Genomic DNA, 24,121 nt, shown 5'->3' on the forward strand with positions numbered 1-24,121 from the left:
CCCGGCCTGCATTATCTTTTAAACAAAATTGATATTATGCTAAATAAAGCTTTCGTTTTTTTAAAATATGCAATCAGCATGTATCACCTTCTATTAATAATTCTTCAAAACATGATTTTTAAGGTTCATAATATTCTACTTTATGGATTAACATAATTTTTTGACTTATGTTCTATTATTGCACATTCATAGTATTACAGTAGGTAGCTAATCAGGCATGAGCAGGACAGGAGAGGGCTCCTCCTACACACCACCAGGAAAGTCAGGTGACCATCAGGTGATGCTCAGACGGTTGTCATGCTGCCTTGCAAACCTAATAATTGGCTGCAGCCAGCAACAGGGAAAGGCAGTTTCCCAATAAATAAAAACATCTGTAACTAGTGATTGGCAGCTCCAAAATAAGATCTCAAGAATTGGGCCGGACACAGTGGCTCACAATCCCAGCACTGTGGCAGGCTGAGGCAGGCGGATCAAGAGGTCAGGGTTCAAGATCAGTCTGGCCAACACAGTGAAACCCCATCTCTACTAAGAATACAAAAATTAGCCAGGCATGGTGGCGGGTGCCTGTAATCCCAGCTACAGGAGGCTGAGGCAGGAAAATCACTTGAACCCAGTAGCTGGAGGTTGCAGTGAGCTGAGATTGCACCAGAGCACTCCAGCCTGGGCAACACAGCAAGACTCCATCTCAAAAAAAAAAAAGAAACAAAAACTCAGGAATTGGGTGAGTGGGCTCAAGCATGGGCATAATAGAGGCAAAATGGCAGAGTTTAACTGGTATATGAGCTTCTGGGGGCATTCCATTGGAAAAGGGAAGAACGCCTCAGGTGAGCATGCGTACGACTCCAGTAAACACACTGCGCATGCTCACTTCCTACGTGCTAGCTGGCCAACATGCAAGCGGGCAGATCACACTGTAAGGGAAGAATCAAGGGAAATGGGACACAAGATGCCAGAAGTAGGCCAGCGTAGAAAACCCTAAGTCCAAGGTCAAATGGGGCACCTGACCTCCAAGACGCCCACTTGGCCCTCTTCCAAGTGTTGTTTACCTTCTTTCCATTCCTGCTCTAAAACTTTTTGTTTTTTTCTTTTTTTCTTTCTTTTTGAGATGGAGTCTCGCTCTGTCACCCAGGCTGGAGTGCAGTGGTGCAATCTCGGCTCCCTACAAGCTCCACTTCCCAGGTTCACATCATTCTCCTCCCTCAGTCTCCCAAGTAGCTGGGACTACAGGCGCCTGCCACCATGTCTGGCTACTTTTTTGTATTTTCAATAGGGACAAGGTTTTACCATGTCAGCCAGGACGGTCTCGATCTCCTGACCTCACGATCCGCCCGTCTTGGCCTCCCAAAGTGCTGGGATTACAGGTGTGAGCCACCACACCCGGCCTCTAAAGCTTTTTAATAAACTTCCACTCCTGCTGTAAAACATGCGTCGGTTTCTTCTTCTGTCCTATGCCCCTGAGGTTACTGCAGACCTATTTGGATTTGCTGCAGGTAACTCAGATAACTTCCACCACTAACAATAGTGTTTCTAATTCTTCATTTAAAACTTCTTAAGGACAAAGGCTGGGCTTGATCACAGAGTCTAGAATTAACACCTGACATTTAGCAGGTATCAAATATTCGTTAAGCGAATGAGTAAATGGGTGATAGTTGAATTTCCCTTTACATCTCTGATGGTTTCCTTAGACCCCTTAGTATTGGCTGACTGGGTAAAAGGGCATGACTGTTTTTAGGGCTGCTGTCACACAGTGCCATTTTGCTTACCAGAAAGGTTATACTAATTTCAGTTTCCATCAACATTATATGAATACCCATTCACCACACTCTTGCTAGCTAGAATTGAATAGTATTATCTTTTTAGTCTTTGTAATACTGTTTTTTCAATTTTTAAAATTTTTAATTTTTGTGAGTACATAGTTGGTGTATATATTTATGGAGCATATGAGCTGTTTTATGCAATGTAAAATAATCACATCATGGAGAATGGGGTCTTTGTAATTCTTGAAGAGTTTTGGAAAGCAAAATCCCTACTTAGAGACATGGACTTTAAAACATTAACTGGGTAAAAATATTCAAAAAGCTCTTGGTAGCTACTCAAAAAACAATTTGTACTGATTCCTGGACTAAAGGGTGATCATCAATCCGTGTGGCCACTAGTAAGTAGAGCTGTATACAATAAACATATTAAATATTTCCATAAAATTATTGATATGTATTGAGCAATTGATAAGTATTTTTTTAGGTGAATCATTTTGTTGAATCCTTTCAACCACCTAACATTTATTATATCCATTCTACAGAAGATAAAACTGGTATTGGAAAAGGGAAAATAACTTTCTAATAAGAAGCCAATCTAAGACTCATTTGTATCCACACCAAAGTTTCTGCCCTTACTCATTACACTAAACTATCTCCAGTCAGAATAAACACAAATACCTAGTGTAGTTCCACTTAACTCTAATACTCTGTCACCAAGAAGATAGAAAGTATTAGTTACTCCTCTGAATAAAAATGGCTCTCAGAATATCTCATTAAGAACTGATTTATATCAAGTGACATCAGCAAAATGGCAGACTAGGTAGCTCTACATTCTTATTCTCCCATGAAAAGATTAAAAAAAAAAAAAAAAAAGACAGGGCCAGGAGTGGTGGCTCATGCCTGTAATCCCAGCACTTTGGGAGGCCAAGGCGGGTGGATCACAATGTCAGGAGAAAAAGACCATCCTGGCCAACATGGTGAAACCCTGTCTCTACTAAAAATACAACAAATAGAGACGGGCCCGGTGGCGGATGTCTGTAGTCCCAGCTATTCGGGAGGCTGAGGCAGGAGAATCATTTGAACCTGGGAAGCAGAGGTTGCAGTGAGCCGAGATTGTGCCACTGCACTCCAGCCTGGGAGATAGAGCAAGACTCTGTCTCAAAAAAAAAAAAAAAAAAAAAAGGGACAGAAACTGGCTGAACTAAACTTGTAGGAGCTCTGGAAATCAACCCAAGGTTTATAACCATAATAAACACCAAATCAAGACAAAGTCACCTTCAAAGTGGCAGGAAAATAGTTTGGTGGCTGTCTTACTTGCCCTTGCCCCACCCTCTGCCTGAAACATCAGTGGTCTTGGTTTGGAGAAAGTGGCATCTCTGCTCTTATTTCCCTTCTACCAACTGGAAAGAACAGAGAATACTTATTTACATTCTAGCCTGTTGGAAGGCAGACTAAACGACTGGTCTCTGTTTTGCCTAACTTTAATCTTAGGCAGGAAAAGAGCCAGGCAGTGCTCATAAAAGCTACAGGGAGACTACAGATTCATGGAAGCCTGGGGCAAGAGATTAAGGAGACATACAATACATTATATAAAATCATAAGAAGAAACTGGGTAAGACTCTCTGGGAAATTAAGACGTTCAAAAGCAGCTATGGCCGGGCACAACATCTCACACCTGTAATCCCAACACTTTGAAAGGCCGAGGCAAGCAGATTGCTTGAGCTCAGGAGTTTGAAACTGGCCTGGGCAACACGGTGAAATCTATAAAAAAAATATAAAAATTAGCTGGGTGTGGTGTGTACCTTAGTCCCAGTTACTTGGGAGGCTGAGGTGGGAGAATGGCTTGAGACCAGGAAGGAGAGGTTGCAATGAGCTATGATGACATCACTGAACTCCAGCCTGGGCAACAGAGCCAGACCCTGTCTCAAAAAACAAAGAAAAAAAGCAGCTGTGTGTATACATAGTGTAACTGAGAAAGCACCATCCAGACCTAGGCAAGATGTATACTCAGAAAAGAACTGAGAAGACTTTAAGTTTTCACCTTGGGCTAATCCCTAGGCTCAGAGTAAGCCCAACAAATCTATGAAGAACAGCCCCAGAACAGAGTCAGTCTGCAAAGACTTGGAGAGGTAGCTGTTTTTTCCAATGCCCAATTTTTAACAACAACAACAAAAATTGCAAGGCATACAAAGAAACAGGAAAACATGGCCCATTTAAGTAAACAAAATAAATCCACAGAAACTGTCCTTGAGGAAGCCCAGCAATCAGAATTTCTAGACCAAGACCTTAAAATGAACATCTTAAATATGTTCAAAGAGCTAAAGTTAAACATGGACAAAGAACTAAAGGAAATCAGGAAAATGACACATGAACAAAATGAGAATATCAACAAAGATACAGAAATTTTTTTTTTTTTTTTTTTGAGACGGAGTCTTGCTCTGTCGCCTGGGCTGGAGTGCAGTGGCCGGATCTCAGCTCACTGCAAGCTCTGCCTCCCGGGTTTACGCCATTCTCCTGCCTCAGCCTCCGGAGTAGCTGGGACTACAGGCGCCCGCCACCTCGCCCGGCTAGTTTTTTGTATTTTTAGTAGAGATGGGGTTTCACCGTGTTAGCCAGGATGGTCTCGATCTCCTGACCTCGTGATCCGCCCATCTCGGCCTCCCAAAGTGCTGGGATTACAGGCTTGAGCCACCGCGCCCGGCCCAGAAATTTTTTTTTAAAAGAAGCAAACAAAGACTCTGAAGTTGAAAATCACAATACCTGAAATATAAATTCACTACAGGGATTCAGCAGGAAATTTAAGCAGGCATAAGAAACAATCAGTAAAGGTGAAGATAGAACAACTGAAAGTATTGAGTCTCAGGAACAGAAAGAAAAAAGAATAAGGAAAAATAAACAGAGTCTAAGGGACCTGTGGAACAGGATCAAGCCAACCAATAAACACATTTTGGGAGTTTCTGAAAGAGAAGAGAGAGAGGAAGTGGTGGAGAGATTATTTGAAGAAATACTAGCTAAAAATCCCCAGATTCGATGAAATACGCAAATCTACAAATCCAAGAATCCCAGTGAATACTAAGTAGGATAAACCCAAAGAGACCCACACTAAGACACATTACAACCAAACCCCAGAAAGTGAAAGTCAGTCTCTTGGAAGCAGCAAGAGAAATACAACTCATTACATACAATGGATCTTCAATAATATTATCAACTAATTTCTCAGCAAAAACCTTAGAGCCCAGAAGGCAGTGGGCTAATACGTTTAAAGTGCTGAAAGAGAAAAAGAACTGTCAAATGAGAATTATATACCTGGCAAAACTGTTCTTCAAAAATGAGGGAGAAATTAAGACATTCCAAGATAAATAAAAGTTGAGAGAGTTCATTACCAATAGGCCTGCCTTATAAGGAATGCTAAAAGGAGTCTTTCAGGTTGAAATGAAAGGACACTAGACATTGACTTGGAATCAGATGAAGATATAAAGATCTCTAGTATAAATACGTGAGCAAATATAAAAGCTAGTATTATTGTAATTATGGTTTATAATTCCTCTTTTAATTTTCCAAAGAATTTAAAAGATTAATGCATAAAAAACAATTACAGCTTTATGGTATACAATGGATACAGATATAATTTGTGACATCAATGACATAAAGTGGAGGTGGGGAATAAAGCTGTGTAGCAGTAGAGTTCTATATACAATTGAAGTTAAGTTAATATCATTTCAAATTAGATTGTTATAACTTTAGATGCTCTTTGTAGTCCCCATGAAGAAAGTATCTATAGAAAATCCTCAAAAGGAAGTCAAAACATGTCACCATAAAAAATCAACTAAACACAAAAGAAAACAATAATGAAAAAAATGAGGGATAAAAAAACTATAAAATATAAAAAAAACTTTTTAAATGTCAAAAGTAAGTCCTTCCTTATCAACAATTACTTTAAATGTAAATAGGTTAAACTCTCTAGCCCAAATACACAGATTAGCAAATAATTAAAAAAAAAATCCAACTGTCTGGGCACAAAGGCTCATGTTGGTAATCCCAACATTTTGGGAGGCCAAAGCAGAGGGTTCATTTGAGGCCAGGGGTTCAAGACTAGCCTGGGTAACATAGCAAGTTTCTATAAAAAATAAGATAAAATTTTTAAATGTAAAGAAAAGATCTAACTATATGCTATCTACAAAGACTAACTTTAGATCTGAAAATACAAATAGATTGAAAGTGAAGGGATGAAAAAAGATGTTCCATGCAAATAGTAACCAAAAGAGAGCAGGGTGGGCATACTAAAATCAGACAGAATAGATTTTAAGTCAAAAACTGATGCATATCAAACATAGCAAAAGTTTATTCATTTAGGTACCACTAATTATAATAATTTGTGTCAGAGACTGGACCAAAGTAAACCCTGGCATTATCTGTGAAAAAAGGTTTAAGCAAATTACCACTGTAAACTGGGGGTAGGGGGGACATATTTCAAATAGAAATCAATATATATATAGATAGATAGATAGATAGATAGATAGATGGAATCTCACTCTGTCACCAGGCTGGAGTGCAGTGGCGTGATCTTGGCTCACTGCAACCTCTGCCTCCTGAGTTCAAGCGATTCTCCTACCTCAGCCTCCTGAGTAGCTGGGACTACAGGTGCGCACGACCACGCCCAGCTAATTTTTGTATTTTTAGTATAGATGGCCTTTCACCATGTTGGCCAGGATGGTCTCAATCTCTTGACCTCATGATTTGCCCACCTTGGCCTCCTAAAGTGCTGGGATTACAGGCATGAGCCACCGCACCCGGCCCAAAATATTTTTAATTGCTCTTAAAAGCACTGTCATAGTTCTATCCACTTGAATTTAAATTAGAAAAGTTCTAGTGAAAGTAATGGCAAAAACCACAGTTACTTTTGTACTAACCTAAAAATTATAAAATTATTATGCTTATTATTCTGCTATTATATGCTTTTATTAAAGGATTCCCAAAAAAAAAAAAAAATCTTAGTACTTAGCAACACTTTGCCAGGTCCTAGAAACATATGATAAAAACAGAGTTTCTTCAGAGGTTAATTTTATAATTCCAGTATTGTATCAATTTAGGCCAAAATTCCTCCTCAAAGTTTTAAGCAGTACCAATTACAGAATATTTAAATAGATACTAAATCTGGTTGAAAGAGGGACTAGAAAGTTTGTTTTGTTTTGCGTTTTCTTTGTAACTGAATTTGTTTTTTAATATTTTAGTTGCTAAAGTAATAATACACTTATTTTAAGAAAGTGAAAATAATAATAATAATGAAGGTTTTTGAGAAAAAGTAAATAATCTTGTCCCTTTCCAGGCCCATCACTGTGAATTAACAACAATGTTTACAGTGTGGAGTGTCTTCCAAAGGGAGTTCTTAAAAAAAGTTTTATAAAGAAACCAAGTCAAAAACTACCCACAAAGAAAGCCCAGGCATAAATGGCTTCACTGAGGAAATCTATGACAGATTTGAAAATAATTAACACTAGTCTTTCACAGACTTTTCCAAAAAATAGAAGATGAGGAAATACTTACCAGCTCATTCTATGAGGCCAATATTACCCTGATACCAAAAACAAAGATATCACAAGAAAGTTACACACCATATCCATGTTGAATATAGAAGCAAAAATCCTCAACAAAAAACTAGGAATCCAAATTCAGCAACATATAAAAAGAATTATATACCACAACCAAGTGGTACTTATTACAGAAATACAAGGTGTGTTTAACTTATGAAAATCATTCAATGTAAGACACCATGTTAATAAAAGACAAAACCAAATGACCATCCCACCAGATAAAGAAAAGGCATGTGACAAGATCCCACACCTATTCACGATAAGGAAACACTCAACAAACTATGAATGGAAATTTTCTTAATGCAATGGGTATCTACAAAACCCATAGCTAACATCAAACTTAAATGATGAAAGACTAGATGCTTTCCCCCTAAGATCAGGAACAAGAAAAGGATGTCTGCTTTCAACACTTTTATTCAATGCTATACTAAAAGTTCTAGACAAAGCAACTAGACAAGAAAAATAAAATGTATCCAGATCACAAAGGAAAAAATAAAATTATGTTTGCAGATGACATTACCTTGTATACAGACAATCCTAAGGAATCCAACCTGAAAAATCTTTTAGAACCAATAAACAAGTTCAACATCCAATTACCAAATCAATATACAAAAATCAATTGTATTTATATACACTAACAATGAACAATCTGAAAATAAATTAAGAAAGCAATTCCATTTACAGTAGCATTTAAAAGAATACAATACTTTGGAATAAATTGAACCAAAGAAGTGTACGACTTCTACACTGAAAACTGTAATAAATTAATGAAAGAAACTGAAGGCAGCCTAAATAAATGGAAAGATATCCCATGTTCATGGATTGGAAGATTGTATATTCTGAAGATTACAGTATCCGTATTGAAATTGCAGCTGCCTTCTCTGCAGAAATTGACAGGCTAATACTAAAATTTGTATGGAAATGCAAGGGACCCAACAGCTAAAATAATCGCAATTTCAAAATTTATCATAAGGCTACAGTAATCAAGACAGTATGCTATTGGCCTAATGACAAAAATATAGTTCAATGGAATAAAATTGAGAACCCTGAAGAATACTTTACATTTATGGTGAATGAATTGATTTTTACAAGGGTGCCAAGACAATTCAACAACATGGTGGGGGGTGTGTGGGGGCAGAAGTCATCTTTTCAACAAATGGTTCTGGGATAACTGGATATCCACATGCAAAAGAATAAAATTAGACCCCTATTTAACACCATATACAAAAACTAACTCAAAATGGATCAACAATTCAAATGTACGAACTAAGACTTCAAAACTCTTAGAAAAAAACTACAGCAGTAAATCTTTCTGACCTCAGGTTAGGCAATGGTTTCTTAGATATGACACCTAAAGCACAAATAATCAAAGAAAAAAATATACATTTTTGACTTCATATAAATATTTTTCTACCTTAACCATGTAAAAAGTAAAAGAAAACCCACAAACAGGGAAGAAATATTTGCAAATCACATATCTGATAAGGAACTTGTGCCAAGAATATATAAAGAATTATTAAAATTCAACAATAAAGACAACTCAATTATAAGTAGGCAAAGGATTTGAATAAACATTTCTCCAGAGAATATATACAAATGGCCAATAAACACATGAAAAATGTTCAACATCATTGGACATTGGATAAATACAAATCAGAACCATAACAAGGTATCACTTCACACCTACTAGGATGGCAATAATTATAAAAAGATGGACAATAACAAGTGTTGGTGAGGGTATGCAGAAATCATAACCTTTATGAATTGCCAGTGGGAATGTTAAATGGTACAGCCACTTTGATAAAGTTTAGCAGTTCTACCAAAAGTTGAACATTGAGTTACCATGTGACTCAGCAATTTCACTAGGTATATATCTAAGATAATTGAAACATGTCCACACAAAAAACTGTACACAAATATTCACAGCAACATTATTCATAATAATCAAAAGGTAACAACAAGCCAAATGTCCATAAACTGATGTACAGGTAAACAAAATGTGGTATATCCATCCAGTGGAATATTATTTAGCTATAAAAAGAAATAAAAAACTAATACATGTTGCAACATTGATGAACCTTGAAAACATTATGCTAAGTGAAAGAAATTAGATACAAAAGACCACATATTTTATCACTATATTTTTATAAAATGTATAGGCAAATCCATACAGGCAGAAAATAGATTAGTGGTTGCCAGGGAATGAAGGAAAGAGAAAACAAATGATTGGGGACTGACTGCTAATGGGTATGAATTTTCTTTTGAGAGCAATAAAAATGTTCTGGAATTAGTGGTGACATTTGTACAACTTTGTGAATACAATAAAAACCACTGAACTATACACTTTAAAAAGGTGAAATTTACATGACATGAATTATATCTCAATACAGTTATAATTTTAAAAGTGGTGAAAATGAGTCTTTGGAAAATATTTTTTTAAAGTCAGAAGTAGTGAGGCATTTTAAAAACTAATTTTATGCTCTTTTCCTTTATGAGCAATGACATTGGCAGGGTGGGGTGGTGGGGAGAGACCTTTTTCTTTCTTTGAGTGCAATTACAAACTACAAGAGGAAACCAGTGGCCCACAAAATAGCTCTTGTTTCTCATTCCTCTTTTCTCATTTGGTGAATCCCTCCCTCCCTCCCTCCCTTCCTTCCTTTCCTCCCTCCCTCCCCCACTTCCTTTCTTCTTTAATTAGAAGATGAATTTTCTGTATACCCACAACACGTATTATATCCTTGAACTCGATGAGCCTACTTTTGAGTTCACAGATACCTCTTTAACAAAGAAGAAGGAGGTAAACATTTAATAAAGAGTATATAAGAATATCAAATAACACTTACCTATGTCCTCTAATCTCCAATATGTCATATCAGATTTAATTACACCGTCTCCATTTTTAGCTTCCACCTCAATGGTATAATTATCTGGGATCGTTATTCTTGGAAGGAAAAAAGAGCACGAAGCACGATTTTCACTTGTAGAACTATTGGTTGTACAATTATCATGTTTTTTTCCAAAAGCGCTTTGAAGGAAAAAGTTATTCAACATGAGTTTAGTACAATGGTTTGGAAACATAGCCATATTTAATGTATTAAGCAGTATTTGTTAGTTTTTCTCTGGGTTTCTCTTGAGAACTGTATAGTCCAGGATATTTGGTTATCCTCTTTCCAACTTCCTTCCTCACCTCCAAGGAAAGGTAAAGGTTACCTGCTTTCTGCCACCTGAGATGCTTTAGGAGCCATGAAAACCTCTTTGAATCCCTGTAAGTCATGAAAAGCTACAGTTGCAGTGTATGTCCTATTGGCAAGAAATCATGAGTAGGTTCCTGAAAAAGCCAGATTCTAGCCTTAAAAATTTATTCTTTTACATATGTATGTAAGAATATATTTATATATATGAGGATTTGTTAAATACATTACAGTAGATACATAAATAGAATTTAAAATGATGGTTTTTAACATACTATATTTATTGATATGGAAAGATGCATCTACTGCTGGTGAAAAAAAGTAGTATGCATATCATGTATAGAATGATCACAGTTACATAAACATAAAGATATTTACATAACTATTTGTACAGATATCTAGAGAGATCATCAAAATGTTCAAGTTGTTACCTTTGGCGGTGGGATTCTGGATAACTTTTTACATTCTTTATAACTTTTCAGGTTGAATTTTTGAACATTAGTATATATTGTTTTCAGAAAAATCTTTAAAACAGATAGATTGATGATAGATTAGATATATACTATCAAGCTATAACTTAATGAAAACAAATACACATATTAGTGGGAATCAGATGGGTGGTTCTAGCTATAGTCCACATGGTTCTGGGGATTATGGAGGAGATAAAGCAGGCTGAGAACAGAAAAGAAGGCCCACCTTGCAAGGTACCAGTGTTTGCTGGTGTGCAGGAAGACATATACACATAGAATACATACAGGAAGACACAGTCACATAGAATCATGGAATTTTGAAACTAGAAAGGACCTCAAGAGTGGTTGATGGTTATTTTACAGCACAAAAATGGCCTCCAGGTCAATGTGTCATGGTTATAAGCACAGGTTCTAGAATCAGACCAGGTTTGAATCATGGCTTTGCCCCTATTAACTGTGTGACTTGGGCAAGTTCTTTAACCTCTCTGTGCCTTAGTTTTCTCATCTGTAAAATGAAGACAGTAATATATCTATAGCATAGGGTTATGAGGATGAAATGAGCTAATACACATAAGGCACTTTTAAAATGTCCAGCACAGAGTCAATACATGTGAGCTGTTACTACTGTTATTGTAGTTGAATGTTTCTGCATTTATTCATGCTGTGACCTTTGAGAAATGACCTTTCTCTCCTTTTTCACACCTCTAGACCTCCTTTGAGCCTCAGTTCAAAAATCACTATCTCCATGAAGGCATCCCCAACTCCTCCTTTTTTCCCCAGAAAAAGTTATTTCCTATTGTTTCTGGACATCAGAAGGTTTTTGGCTTATTCCATGACCCACTGAAAAGTGCTCCCAGGTAGGCGATCCACAGGGAAACCCTTCCACTTTGCTTGGAAGAGATCCTCTTGGTGATAAACTCACAAAAATGCAAGCAGTCTAGGAGTTCTGGAGAGCCTAGCTGGCCTGAGGCCATCAAGGGGAGCTGTGTATAGGCCTGGGGATGCCCAGGCGTTTTCTATTTCTCCATGTCCAACTGGTGATAATAATGACAACCCAAAGGGAAAGATGGAGGAAGAGGGGAAATGTTTCTATAAGACAGAAAAATAGGAGTAAACCTATAAAGGTGCCCAGATTCTCATTCTACTAGCAATTGATATTCAACACTGGGACTAGAACTGACAAATCTGGAAGAAAAGTCATTTGGATCATGGGTTATTAGGCCTCTATCATTCTTATTTTCTAAAACAGGGATGAGCAAATGACAGCCTGTAGGTCAAATATAGCCCATCTCTTGCTCTTGCACAGCCTGTAGGCTTAAGACTATTTACATGTTGTTAATGGTTGAAAAATAAATAAAACGAAGAAAAATACTTTGGGGCATGTGAAAATTACATAAAATTCATATTTCAGTGTCCATGGATAAAGTTTTATTGGAAGGCAGCCATGCCTATTGGTTTATATATTGCCTATAGCTGTATGAGTGCTATAGCAGTAGTGTTGAAAAGTTCTGACAGAGACCGATCTCCTTCTGAATATTACTATATTTACCATCTGGCCCTTTACAGGAGAAGTTTGCTGACTCCTATTTTAAAGCATCTCTCTGACATAGGTGCTCATAGCTATATCAGTGCTGCAGAGAATACTGCTTGTTTTTTTTTTCATTTTTTCCACTGAAAACATAAAGTGGACTTCCCTTGCAACATGAGATTTTGCTTAAAAACAAAGAATTTGGAATCACAGACTAAAGATCATCTTATAATGCTTCCCAACATGGGCCCCCTTATTCATTATTCACAAGAAGGAAGTAATTAGCTACGTTAAAAAGTTTTGTTAAAAAGGACAGGCACGGTGGCTCATGCCTGTAATCCCAGCACTTTTGGGGGCTGAGGTGGGCAGATCACTTGAAGTCAGGAGTTCAAGACCAGCCTGGCCAACGTGGTGAAACCCCGTCTCTACTAAAAATACAAATGTTAGCCAGGTATGGTGGTGTGCACCCGTAATTCCAGCTACTTGGGAGGCTGAGGCAGGAGAATCACTTGAACCTGGGAGATGGAGGTTGCAGTGAGCTGAGATCATGCCACTGCACTCTAGCCTGGGTGACAGAGTGAGATTGTCTCAAAAAAAGGAAAAAAAAATTTTTTAACCTGCAAATATTTACTTAAAACATCTAAATTTTGGCTAGAATTATAATTAAAAATTATAAAATTTTCATTCTACAGAATTGGAATAAAGAGGGATGCTTGAGGTAGTAAAAAAAAAAAATTGGGGAATCATTGTCCTGTGGAACACTGTTTGACAGAGGTCACACAGCAAATCAGTGGCAGACCATGGTCAATTGCCTCTTAGTTCTGGGTTTACAACCCTACTTACTATATCTGGATCCAGAAAGAATGAACAGTTTTATAACACATTCCGGGAAGAGGCAGGGTATAGTTGGGTGTAGTAAATAAACAGATTTTTCCACTGTGACTGATCTCAGCCAATGGGGAATCCAGGAGGAGGTCACCACTGGCTATGCCACCCCTCCCTCTGCAGCTCCAGATCCTGTCCACAAGCCCCTGGATGCACACAGAGATCACCCAGAAGCTGTCACTGAGGAAAGTTTTTGTTTCATCTGGGATGTGAATCATGAATGAATCAGAAGCCTCTGCCTCCCCCATGCCCCAACCGATAAAACACAAGCTTCTGTACTTACTAAGTTCTCTTAGCTGTGTACTGGGTATAACTGGTTTCCTTTCCTGGACTCCAAGTGCAGGTTAAATTTTTCCTATAGTAGTAGACACAGGAAATGTTCTCAGGCTTAGCTGGCAGAGCTAAATAAATTAAAAACACACACACACACAGACATAAAAATTTCAGTATACAATAAATACTGCCAGCATTGAACATTTTTAATGAAAAATATGCTGATCAAAAGCTAGATTTTTTTGGTTAGTGGCTAGGTGTAATGGGTTCTTCCAATTAGTTTCAATGGAAAGAATCTAACTTCATCTCTTTAATTATTCCCTTTGAAGAGCTAGATTTCTACTTTTTTAAGAAATCCTTTTTTATATTCTTACTTAAAAGTAACATTGGAGAAGCAAGCATTTTTAAAACACCAAGAAATACTTACAAAGTATTTGTGATATACTCAGTAAAGCATCAAACGGTAGAATCACTCTGGATAACCCATGGGTAACAGATGATGTGGGCATAAGCAAGAATACGACCATGCCACACTTCAACCATGTGTATCAACAATTTTCTTTTCCAGAAGACTGTACAGTAGAGAAATTTATGAAATATCTTCAACTGTATCTTCATATCTTAGAAATCTTGCTCCTGAGAGCTCCCCACTTCATAGCATCCACACTTTCATAGGGAAACTAGATACTACCATCTAGAACAGGGACCTAGACCTTTAAGGGTTCATGGGTAGAATTCAGGGATCCATGAACTTAAATGGGGAAAATTTACATTTTTAATTTTCACTAACCTACTGTTGAAATTTAGAATTTCCTTCCATCATAAGTGTAATCAGCAAACCACAGTAATAGCATCATTGCCTGTGACTTTGTCACCATTATAAATCACAAATATTTTCATATCATATTTTGGTTGCTGCAGGTATCTTAAAATATTTATATGGTTTGGTTGTGTCCCCACCCAAATCTCAACTCGAATTGTATCTCCTAGAATTCCCATGTGTTGTGGGAGGACCCAGGGGAAGGTAATTGAATAATGGAAGCTGGTTTTTCCTGTGCTATTCTCATTATAGTGAATAAGTCTCATGAGATCTGATGGGTTTATCAGGGGTTTACGCTTTTACTTCTTTCTCATTTTCTCTTGCTGCTGCCATGTAAGAAGTGCCTTTTGCCTCCTGCCATGATTCTGAGGCCTCCCTAGCCATGTGGAACTGTAAGTCTAATTAAACCTCTTTTTCTTCCTAGTTTCGGGTATGTCTTTATCAGCAGTGTGAAAACGGACTAATACAATTTGAAAAAATTATCACTATTTCTGAATTAAGGTAATTATTAATATTAGACCTAAATTAAGGCAATTATTAGGTCTTCTTATTTAATGTGTTAATAAAGAAGACCACATATTACCAGATCACAAATTTGTTTCTTTAATATTTTGATGATTTCATTTCAGTATATTTTGGTATCTTTGTAATGCTATTTATTTTATTTGTGCATTTACAAACATTATTTTGAGAATCAGCCCATAGACTTCACTAGATGACCAAGGGGTTGATCATAAACACACACACACATACACACATGCACAACTAGAACTAAGAGCAATTTTAGACTAAGGACCATGTTCAGCTCTGAGGCTTATACTGAATTCTTTGTTGAGCCTTTGGCAAGATCATAGTCTTAAGAAGCAGGCATTTTTGAGAGAGGAGGGCAACTTCTTAAATTACGTATCAAAGGAGGCTCTAGTGCTTCCTAGGAAGGAAGTCTCTACCAGACAAGAAGTAGGAAAAAGCTGATTACTTCTAACAAGTAAATATGGGGGCAGGGATGGGGAGGGAATGAAAGGAAGGTAAAGGAAAGAATTCTGATGTCAGTGTTCTTGATAGAGCGGTACAAACAAGTGGATGGGTTCCATGCACCAAGGTCATCTAGCTGGTAGCCTATTTCACCAGGTACAGCAAGCCTGGGGAAGATTGCCAGGCTGTAGTCTAGTAGGATTCCTCAACTGCTGGGCAAAGTATGGGTCCTTGGCCTGTTAGGAACTGGGCCACACAGCAGGAGGTGAACAACAGTTGAGCGAGCATTATCACCTGAGCTCCCCGCCCCCACCCCCACCCCCACCTCAGAACAGCAGCAGCATTAGATTCTTATAGGAGCTGAACCCTACTGTGAACTGTGCATGCGAGGGATCTAGGTTGCTCGCTCCTTATGAGAATCTAATGAATGCCTGATGATATGAGGTAGAACAGTTTCATCCCAAAACCATTCCCTGACTCCCAACCACACCCCCTGTCCATGGAAAAATTGTCTTCCATGAAACTGGTCCCTGGTGCCAAAAAGGCTAGGAACCACCAGTCTAGGGGAAGCCTCATGTTCCACTAAGCACCAACTCTACAGTGGCATGGAAGTCCTAACAATGTGCTGGCAGAGGGTGGCCTGGTGCAACTCTTCATGTGAGCTCCATACAGGTGAATGTAGCACACAGGGATCCAGAAATTTCCCTGTGCCCTCAGAGTGGGGGGCCAGGATACAGCTGTGAGACTGGACCAGGCCTGGGATGAGGATGAAGCAGCTACCATCCACAGAGGAACTTCAGGACCATGGGCAAACAACTGGAGCATAAGCTATGACTCAAAGCACAGCCAAAGCCAGCTGTCCCATGGCAGATGGCAGAGGGGGATCAGACCACACCAGACAGTTCAGGAAAGACAGAGGGCAACACAAGGACTTCTTCCCACGCACCCAAGACTGCAGTCACATAAGCCTTGCTCATATATTCAGACACCATCTTAAAGAGGAGCAGAGAGCAAGACAGGAACCCCAAAGAGACTGAGTTAGCCAAAGACATCTTAAACCAGAAGAAATGACACAATGTTAACAAATTTAAGCGCTACCCACACCCTCCTCTTTCTCACCCTTGCCTGACTTTCCAGTGGTAAGGGGACTTTAGAAATTGATTTGTTTGATCATAGAAAATACGGATGTTCCATTTCTCTGCATATGTGAATAATATTATATATATTTCAACTCTGTCAGAGGTATTACCCTATAACAAGAAGGTGGTGTAAAGGGGTTCCAGAATGGGTGACATTCATTGTTTTGTTTAGGTTTGGGATTTTAAAAGGGCTGTAAATGTGTGTGTTTGTATATACATTCATGTATTTGGTCTATGAACTGAGCATTGTTTACATGGGTAAAGGAGCCACTGAGAATGACAAATGAGGGTGAGGGAGAGCTAAATGGCTTCCTGTTGTGTCAACATTTCTAGCTCTCTCCAGAGAAGCTGCCTTCCTCCTAGTCCTGCACATGAGCCCGGCACCCACAGCACCCATCCAACAAGCAGTTTAAAGGCTTTCTATCTTTGCTACTTGCACGCTAAAAACCATGACAAAGCCAGTGATCTCCAGATTCAAATGCTTAAAAGGACCAAAGTTAACTGGACCTGAATCAAATAATACTGCATGTTACATAGAGATTGAAAGCTACACCATTAACACATTTCTCAAAAAGCCCATGCAGCTTGGAACACTCCCTGGGGATTTCTGGGGTCAACAAGCAGAATGTTAACAGACCCCATGCCTCCCAACTGTCAGGAGGAAGTGCAAAGTCCTACAAGAGGTGAACCAAGGGTTAGCTCACAACACCCAGGAGGAATAACTCACACACTGTCCCACTCACTCCCTGTCTCCATGGCTCAGAGATAAGGGCAGTGCATGCACAGTGCATGTGTGTGTATGGGGGGGTGTGTAGTGTGTGGTGTATATGTGATGTGTATAATGTGTGTGATGTGTGTGTAGCATGTGTGCATAGTATAAGTGTGAATGGTGTGAGTGTGTAGTGTGTGTGTGGTATGTGTGTAGTGTGTATGTGTATGTGGTGTGTGTGTGTAGTGTGTGCAGGGTATGTGTGGTGTATGTGCGGTATGTGTGTAGTGTGTGTGATGTGTTTATAATGTGTGTATAGTGTGTGTCTGCTGGAGTGTGTGTGTTGGTGTGTGTGTGGTGTATATGGTATGTAAATGACGTGTGTGTGGTGAGTGTGATATGTTTGTGTGACATATGTGACATATGTGTGGTGTGTGTGGTATGTTTATGATGTGTGTGTGGTGTGGCATGTTTGTGTGGTATGTGTGACATATGTGTGGCGTGTGTAGTGCGTGTAATGTGTTTATAGTGTGTGTAGTGTGCTGTGTGTAGTATGTTTATGGTGTGTGCGTGGTGTGTGTGATGTATATGTGTGGTGTGTGTGTGGTGTGTGTGATGTGTATGTGTGGTATGTGTGGTGTGTGTAGTGTGGTGTGTGTGATGTATATGTGCAGTATGTGTGGTGTGTGTGTGTCTGTGTGTATATATGTGGGTCTATCCTTAGTCCCTGGCCAAGTTTCTTACACATATTCACACAGAGGTAGCCTGCCCCACCCCCATTTCACTCATACTTGTCACACTAACTCTCAGGAGGATTTCAAAGTTGATTCTTGGCCAGAGAACAAGGAAACAAGAAGCCTTTCCCTGTTTCCCCAGAAGAGTCTTAGTCTTGTACTATTCTCATTACGGCCTCCTGCGGTCATATTTTATTTTATTTCCTTTTCATTCTTGCTCTCCCTTGTGTTGGTTGAATCCAAAGCCAGCCACGAAGATATCAGTGTAGGAATAGATCCTCATGGATCTAAATACACCCCAGTCAAACCTAAGTGAATCCTCCTCTTTGCTGTTCTTCCTTAAATACCTCTCCCAAGCTTCTTCAAAAGCTTTGGTTAACATATATTAGAAGCCATCAGCCAAAAAGAGAGTCAAATATCTGTTTTTCAGAACCATTAAAAGTGTCACCAGGTGTCAATGATTTTTGGAGCCACCAGGAGAAGAGTAAGTGGCTCCCAAAATGATTTTCCACTCAACCCAGGCGGTTTTTATGAGACTACATTTGTTTTTCCCTTACTGGGTGGCATATGGTGAGAGACAGCAATAGTCTTACAAAGGCTCTCTTGACATTGGTGTTATGGAAGAGATTTGTGGTAGATAAAATGAATGCTCACCAATATTTCCAGTGCTCCTCCATAGGGTGGCCATGGGATTTGCCTTGGCCTTTGTCATGTGAGAGGAAGCGTCCAAGTGCTGGTGCATGACTCTCTTCTCTCTCCTCCTCCTGTCATTGCACACCTTGAAAACGCATGCTGATATGGTGTGTGTGAGGACAGCAGAGCCCCACCAGCCTGGGTCCCTACTTACCTGTGATGGACATGTAGTTTGCTGTTTTAAATACTAATGTTTTAGGCTTGTTTATTATTACAGAATAAACAACTCTCCCTGACTAATATCTAAATAGCCTGCTCTCTCCAGTATTCTCAGACTCGCAGGAGGAACTTAACAGTAGTTTTCCCTAGTTTTGTGTCCTCATGACATTTTAATTCTGCATATGAGGATTTTAGATTCATTTTGTCACAGATTAGGGGGTTGAGGGGAACTGGAATAAAAACTGAACCAAATCAACAATGTTAGACTTCACTTCTACTTTCCTGCTTTTCTTTACCATTTCCAGTTTCAGTTATCTAGAGTGATTCCACATAGCTGAACAACCTTGGCTCTATGTACTAGAACTGCCTTGGCTGGCAGAGCCTACACATCTGTTGTCCTGCCTTACTCCTTGTTGGCAATCAGTATGCCTATTTTAAGTCTATTCAATTCTCCATCAGAAGATTGTCACAAACATGGGTAAAACTGTGATGCACAATGAAGAACACTTCATCTCTGTTGTATTTTCCCCCCTAAACTCAGAAATACTTGTCAGTATTCCTTAAGACTGCCATGGTCATGAATAGTACGGAAAGACTAAGAATTTGTCATAGACCAGCAGAGACCAAGGAGAAATGACAATTCAATGCAATATGGTACCCTAAATTGGATCCTGGAATAGAAAGAAATCATTCAGGCTGGGCATAGTGGCTCATGCCTGTAATCCCAACACTTTGGGAGGCCAACATGGGCAGATCATAAGGTTAGGAGTTGGAGACCAGCCTGGCCAACACGGTGAAACCCCATCTCTACTAAAAATACATAAATTAGCCAGGCATGGTGGCACACGCCTGTAATCCTATCTACTCAGAAGGTTGAAGCAGGACAATTGCTTGAACCCAGGAGGCAGAGATTGCAGTGAGCTGAGATTGTGCCACTGCACTCCAGCCAGGGTGACAGAGCGAGACTCCATCTCAGATGCTGGTCACTCCCATCTATCTTTCCCTACACCCTCAAAATACAAACCATAGCAATATCCCCCTATTTCTAGAAATAAGGGGAAAAACATTCATCACTTTCCTCTAAGAAAAATTGGGAGAATGTTCTTGCTTATCAGAGAATTTCCCGTATACAAGAAGAATGTTTTCCAAAATTATAAAGATGTTCTCCATCTCCCTCTTTCCCTCTATACTCATATCACTTTGGTGCTGTTGCAAAGTCAATGTTTTGAAAAATATCTTGACCTAGAAGAAAAGCAAAGCTAAGCAGGACCAAGGGAAGGATATTCTAGATGAAAACAATGGTGGATACTGGAGCCAGTTTTGTAGGAGCTGGTATATGTGCAACATAAGAAGAGTGGAAAACAGCGATAGAAGACAGAAAAAGACAAGTTGAGGGAAAGGGTGACTTGATAGGAGCCACAGTGTCTGTAATTAGAAGTTTAGATTGGATAACTGGGAGTAATTGCTGATGAGAGGGAGAGCAACAGTCCTGTCTGCCTGTATCATCTATTTTCTATCACAATAGTCCCCTACCTTTTGGCACCAGGGACCAGTTTTGTGGAAGATAATTTTTCCATGGACCTGGGGGACGGATGGTTTCGGGATGAAACTGTTCCACCTCAGATCATCAGGCATTAGATTCTCATAAGGAGCACGCAATCTATCAATAGATCCCTCACATGCATAGTTCACAATAGGTTTCGTACTCCCATGAGAATCTCATGCAGCTGCTGATTTGACAGGAGGCAGAGCTCAGGCAGTAACTCTGGCTCACCAGCAGCTCATTTCCTGCTGTGTGGTCCAGTTCCTAACACAGTCTGCAGCCTGGGGGTTGGGGACCCCTGGTCTATCAAGCTCCTGAGTGCCACAGGTGTAACCCCAGGGGGCTAAGGCAGGCCATGCCAGGACAGAAATCTGAAGGCATTCTCATTATCTCTGGGTCATGACTGACCTCTTGGTGACTCCAATTAGTACATATTATGGGCTAAATTATGTCTCTCCAAAATCATATAATGAAGCCCTAACCCCCAGTACCTCAAAATGTGACTGTATTTGGAGATAGAGCACTTAAAGATGTAACTAAGTTAAAATGGGATGATTACAATGGGCCCTAATCCAATCTGACTGGCATCCCTAGGAGGAGGAGAGACACCAGGGTTGTGTGGGCACAGAGGGATGACCATGTAAAGAGGCAGCAAAAGGATGGCCACCTACAAACCAGCCCAGCTGCCGCTTTGACACTGGACTTCCAGCCTCCAGAACCGCAAGAAAATAAATTTCTGTTGCTTAAGCCACCTAGTCTGAGGTATTTTGTTATGGCAGCCCAAGCACATGAATACGCTACGTGATGCCTTCCTCACCTTCCCACTACCAGACCAGTGTCTGCTCTGAATGTTTTTTCAAACATAAGATATAATCAAACTGATGGATCTTAGATCTACAAGCTATTGTATGGATATTAGGTCTGTAGTCTTGAGTTGGAACACTACAGAAATACGTTGTTTCATTATTTCCCTTTATATCCTTGGAATTTATGGCAAATAGTATGAAAACTGATTATTTTTGTATTTATATATGTGTATTATATGAAGCCATAGCAACAACACAAAAACTATGGAGCTAAGCACTTCCTATCATAGTAGTTCCCTCTTACTGTGGGTTTACTTTCTGTGGTTTCAGTTACTAGTGATCAACGCCGTCTGAAAATGGGTGAGTACAGTACAATGAGATATTTAGAGAGAGGGAGACCACATTCACATAACTTCTTTTTTTTTTTTTGAGACAGGGTCTTGCTCTGGCCCAGGCTGGAGTGCAGTGGCATGATCTCGGCTCACTGCAACCTCCGCCTCCCAGGTTCAAGTGATCTTCCCACCTCAGCCTCCCAAGTAGCTGGGATTACAAGCATGAGCCACCACACTTGGTTAATTTTTGTATTTTTAGTAGAGATGGGGTTTTACCATATTGGCCAGGCTGCTCTCAAACTCCTGACCTCAAATAATCCACCGCCTCAGCCTGCCAAACTGCTGGGATTACAGGTATGAGCCACTGTGCCCGACCTCACCTAACTTTTATTATACTAAATTATTATAATGGCTCTATTTTATTATTAGCTAGTGTTTTAATCTCTTCATGCCCAAACATGCTTAAACTTCATCAGAGGTATGTATGTGAAGCAAAAAATATAGTATATATAGGGTTTGGTACTACCTGCAGTTTCAGGTATCCACTGAGGATCTTGAAACATATTACCCCACAGATAAGGGGAGACTACCCTATTCTAAAAGAGTAGATGTCAGCACTTTTGGGGTTGTATCTCCCTTTGAAAATATGGTAAGCCATCTTGCCACATTTGCAAATGCATGAGTATATGTGAAACTCCATGCCTGTGTGCACACACAGATACACATACAAATTCAGGGTGTTCACAAGTCCCCTTTTCTATCCCCTTTTTCTATGGACGATGTCCATAGTCTAGCGTCATTTTAAAGTTAACAACTCTTGTCCAAAGAAGGCAATAATAATCACATGATCCGTAAAAGGGCCCAGGCCAACCTACCTGCCAGGATGAATTTGCAGAGTAAAGGGAACATCCACAGTGCCCAGGTCCACGTCATCTCCAGGTTAACCACGAAGGCTAGGGAGAGAACAGAAAATGACATCAGTCAAGAGTTGGTTTGCTTCATATCTCTTTTCAAAAGGTCTATTTCCAGTGGCAAATAGATTCGGGGGATTTTGGAGGGAGGAAGGATCCTATTTTATTTTATTTTGTTGACTGTCATCACCTAGATCCTTCATAATTACTCCATCAACCCCAGTCAATATTTTAAAGATTTGCGATTACAACATGTTTTCCTTTGTCCATAGTCCACTCCACTATGTCTTATGAAAAGTATGCCAACTACCAAGAATATGCTCCAGAAAAAAATGAGTCTGTGCAGCTCTGAGGCCATCCTCTGGCCCCTGCCTCAGTGCCTAGGCCCTCCAGCCAAATGGAACAACTCACAGTTTCCTCAAGCACCATGCTATCTCACATCTCCATGCTCTGTGCATGCCCACGGTGCTCCTTTTCCCTTATTTCTGACAAAGTAATCATCTTTCCAGACTCATTTCAAGGCTCTCCTTCCCTAAGATGCCCTCTCTGAATTCCCACACGGAGTTGCCAGTCAGTCCCTCCTTTGTGCCCCACGCTCCACTATATCATGTGTCCTACAGCATCTGCCACAAGAATGGTGGTCAGCAATTTACCTGACAACTTTCCTACCTACAGGGACCTTCTTAAGAGTGAAACCTCTCTTCTTCCTCTTTGAAGCCTTCCTCTCATCTAAGATGAGATGGTGGGATAGTCTAAGAATAAAGCAAATGTAAAACCAGTAATTCATTTCAGGAAGAAATAAATGATGTTATATTTTCATCTGCCAAATCATTATAGAAAAAAAAAGAAAAAGGTTATTTACAAAATAAGTTACTTTAGAAAAATGTGCATGCAGGATTTCTGGAGAAAATTAGAGAGATAATGTTTTCTTACATATGAACCAACTGAAATCCTTAGCGAATTGGAAATGCCTAAGATAATAAAGCAGAGTGAGAACTTGGATCCACAATAATAAAAACAACATGATGAAATAATAAAAGACTGGTCACACAGCAGCAAGTGCTTGTATCACTCAGTAGCAGTAGTTTTCCTCTCAAGAGATAGCCATTTTGATTTAAATGGGTATATAACTCAAAGGGAAACATTTTAATTTTTCAATGAAGAAAAAATATGTCTTTAAAAATAACTATAACACTAAGAACATTCTTTTTTGTGTCTAATTATTCAGGATGTTGTCTTAATTTTCTCCATCTGTTAGGCAGAAGACATGCCTTTAGTTCTAGCTCACATTATTTACAAGTCCTAAAGGCACATTAAAAAGGAAGACTATGAAAGCCAAGATGCTGGCAGTCTTAATAAGTGAATCAATGAATAATGATGGATGCTAAACTAAAACTGTTATTCTGGCAAGTGGTTTTGCATTTCAAATCCTATCAATATTAAATGCTGAATAAAATATTAAAATATTTTTAAGTTAATGGTAATTATTGCTTGACTCCTTTACAATAAAAATACTCAGCTATTATTTGTGAAATTAAAAAAAAAAACCTTAGAAAAAAATCAACAGTACTAAATCATCCCAGAGACAAAACTGGAAAAGTTACAGTA

The 24,121-nt window shown here is 39.2% G+C and overlaps 1 protein-coding gene across 1 annotated transcript in view; it reads right to left on the bottom strand.

Annotated features, from left to right (window-relative positions):
• Positions 1-24,121, bottom strand: part of IL31RA (interleukin 31 receptor A) — a 62,627-nt gene that overhangs the window by 32,410 nt on the left and 6,096 nt on the right. The window contains 3 exon segments of the mRNA XM_011942924.1: positions 10,192-10,373; positions 13,706-13,823; positions 22,478-22,535. Coding sequence (XP_011798314.1) covers positions 10,192-10,373; positions 13,706-13,823; positions 22,478-22,535 — 358 coding nt within the window.

Source organism: Colobus angolensis, unplaced genomic scaffold (genome assembly GCF_000951035.1).
Source record: "Colobus angolensis palliatus isolate OR3802 unplaced genomic scaffold, Cang.pa_1.0 Scaffold212, whole genome shotgun sequence".
Lineage (NCBI taxonomy): Eukaryota > Metazoa > Chordata > Mammalia > Primates > Cercopithecidae > Colobus > Colobus angolensis.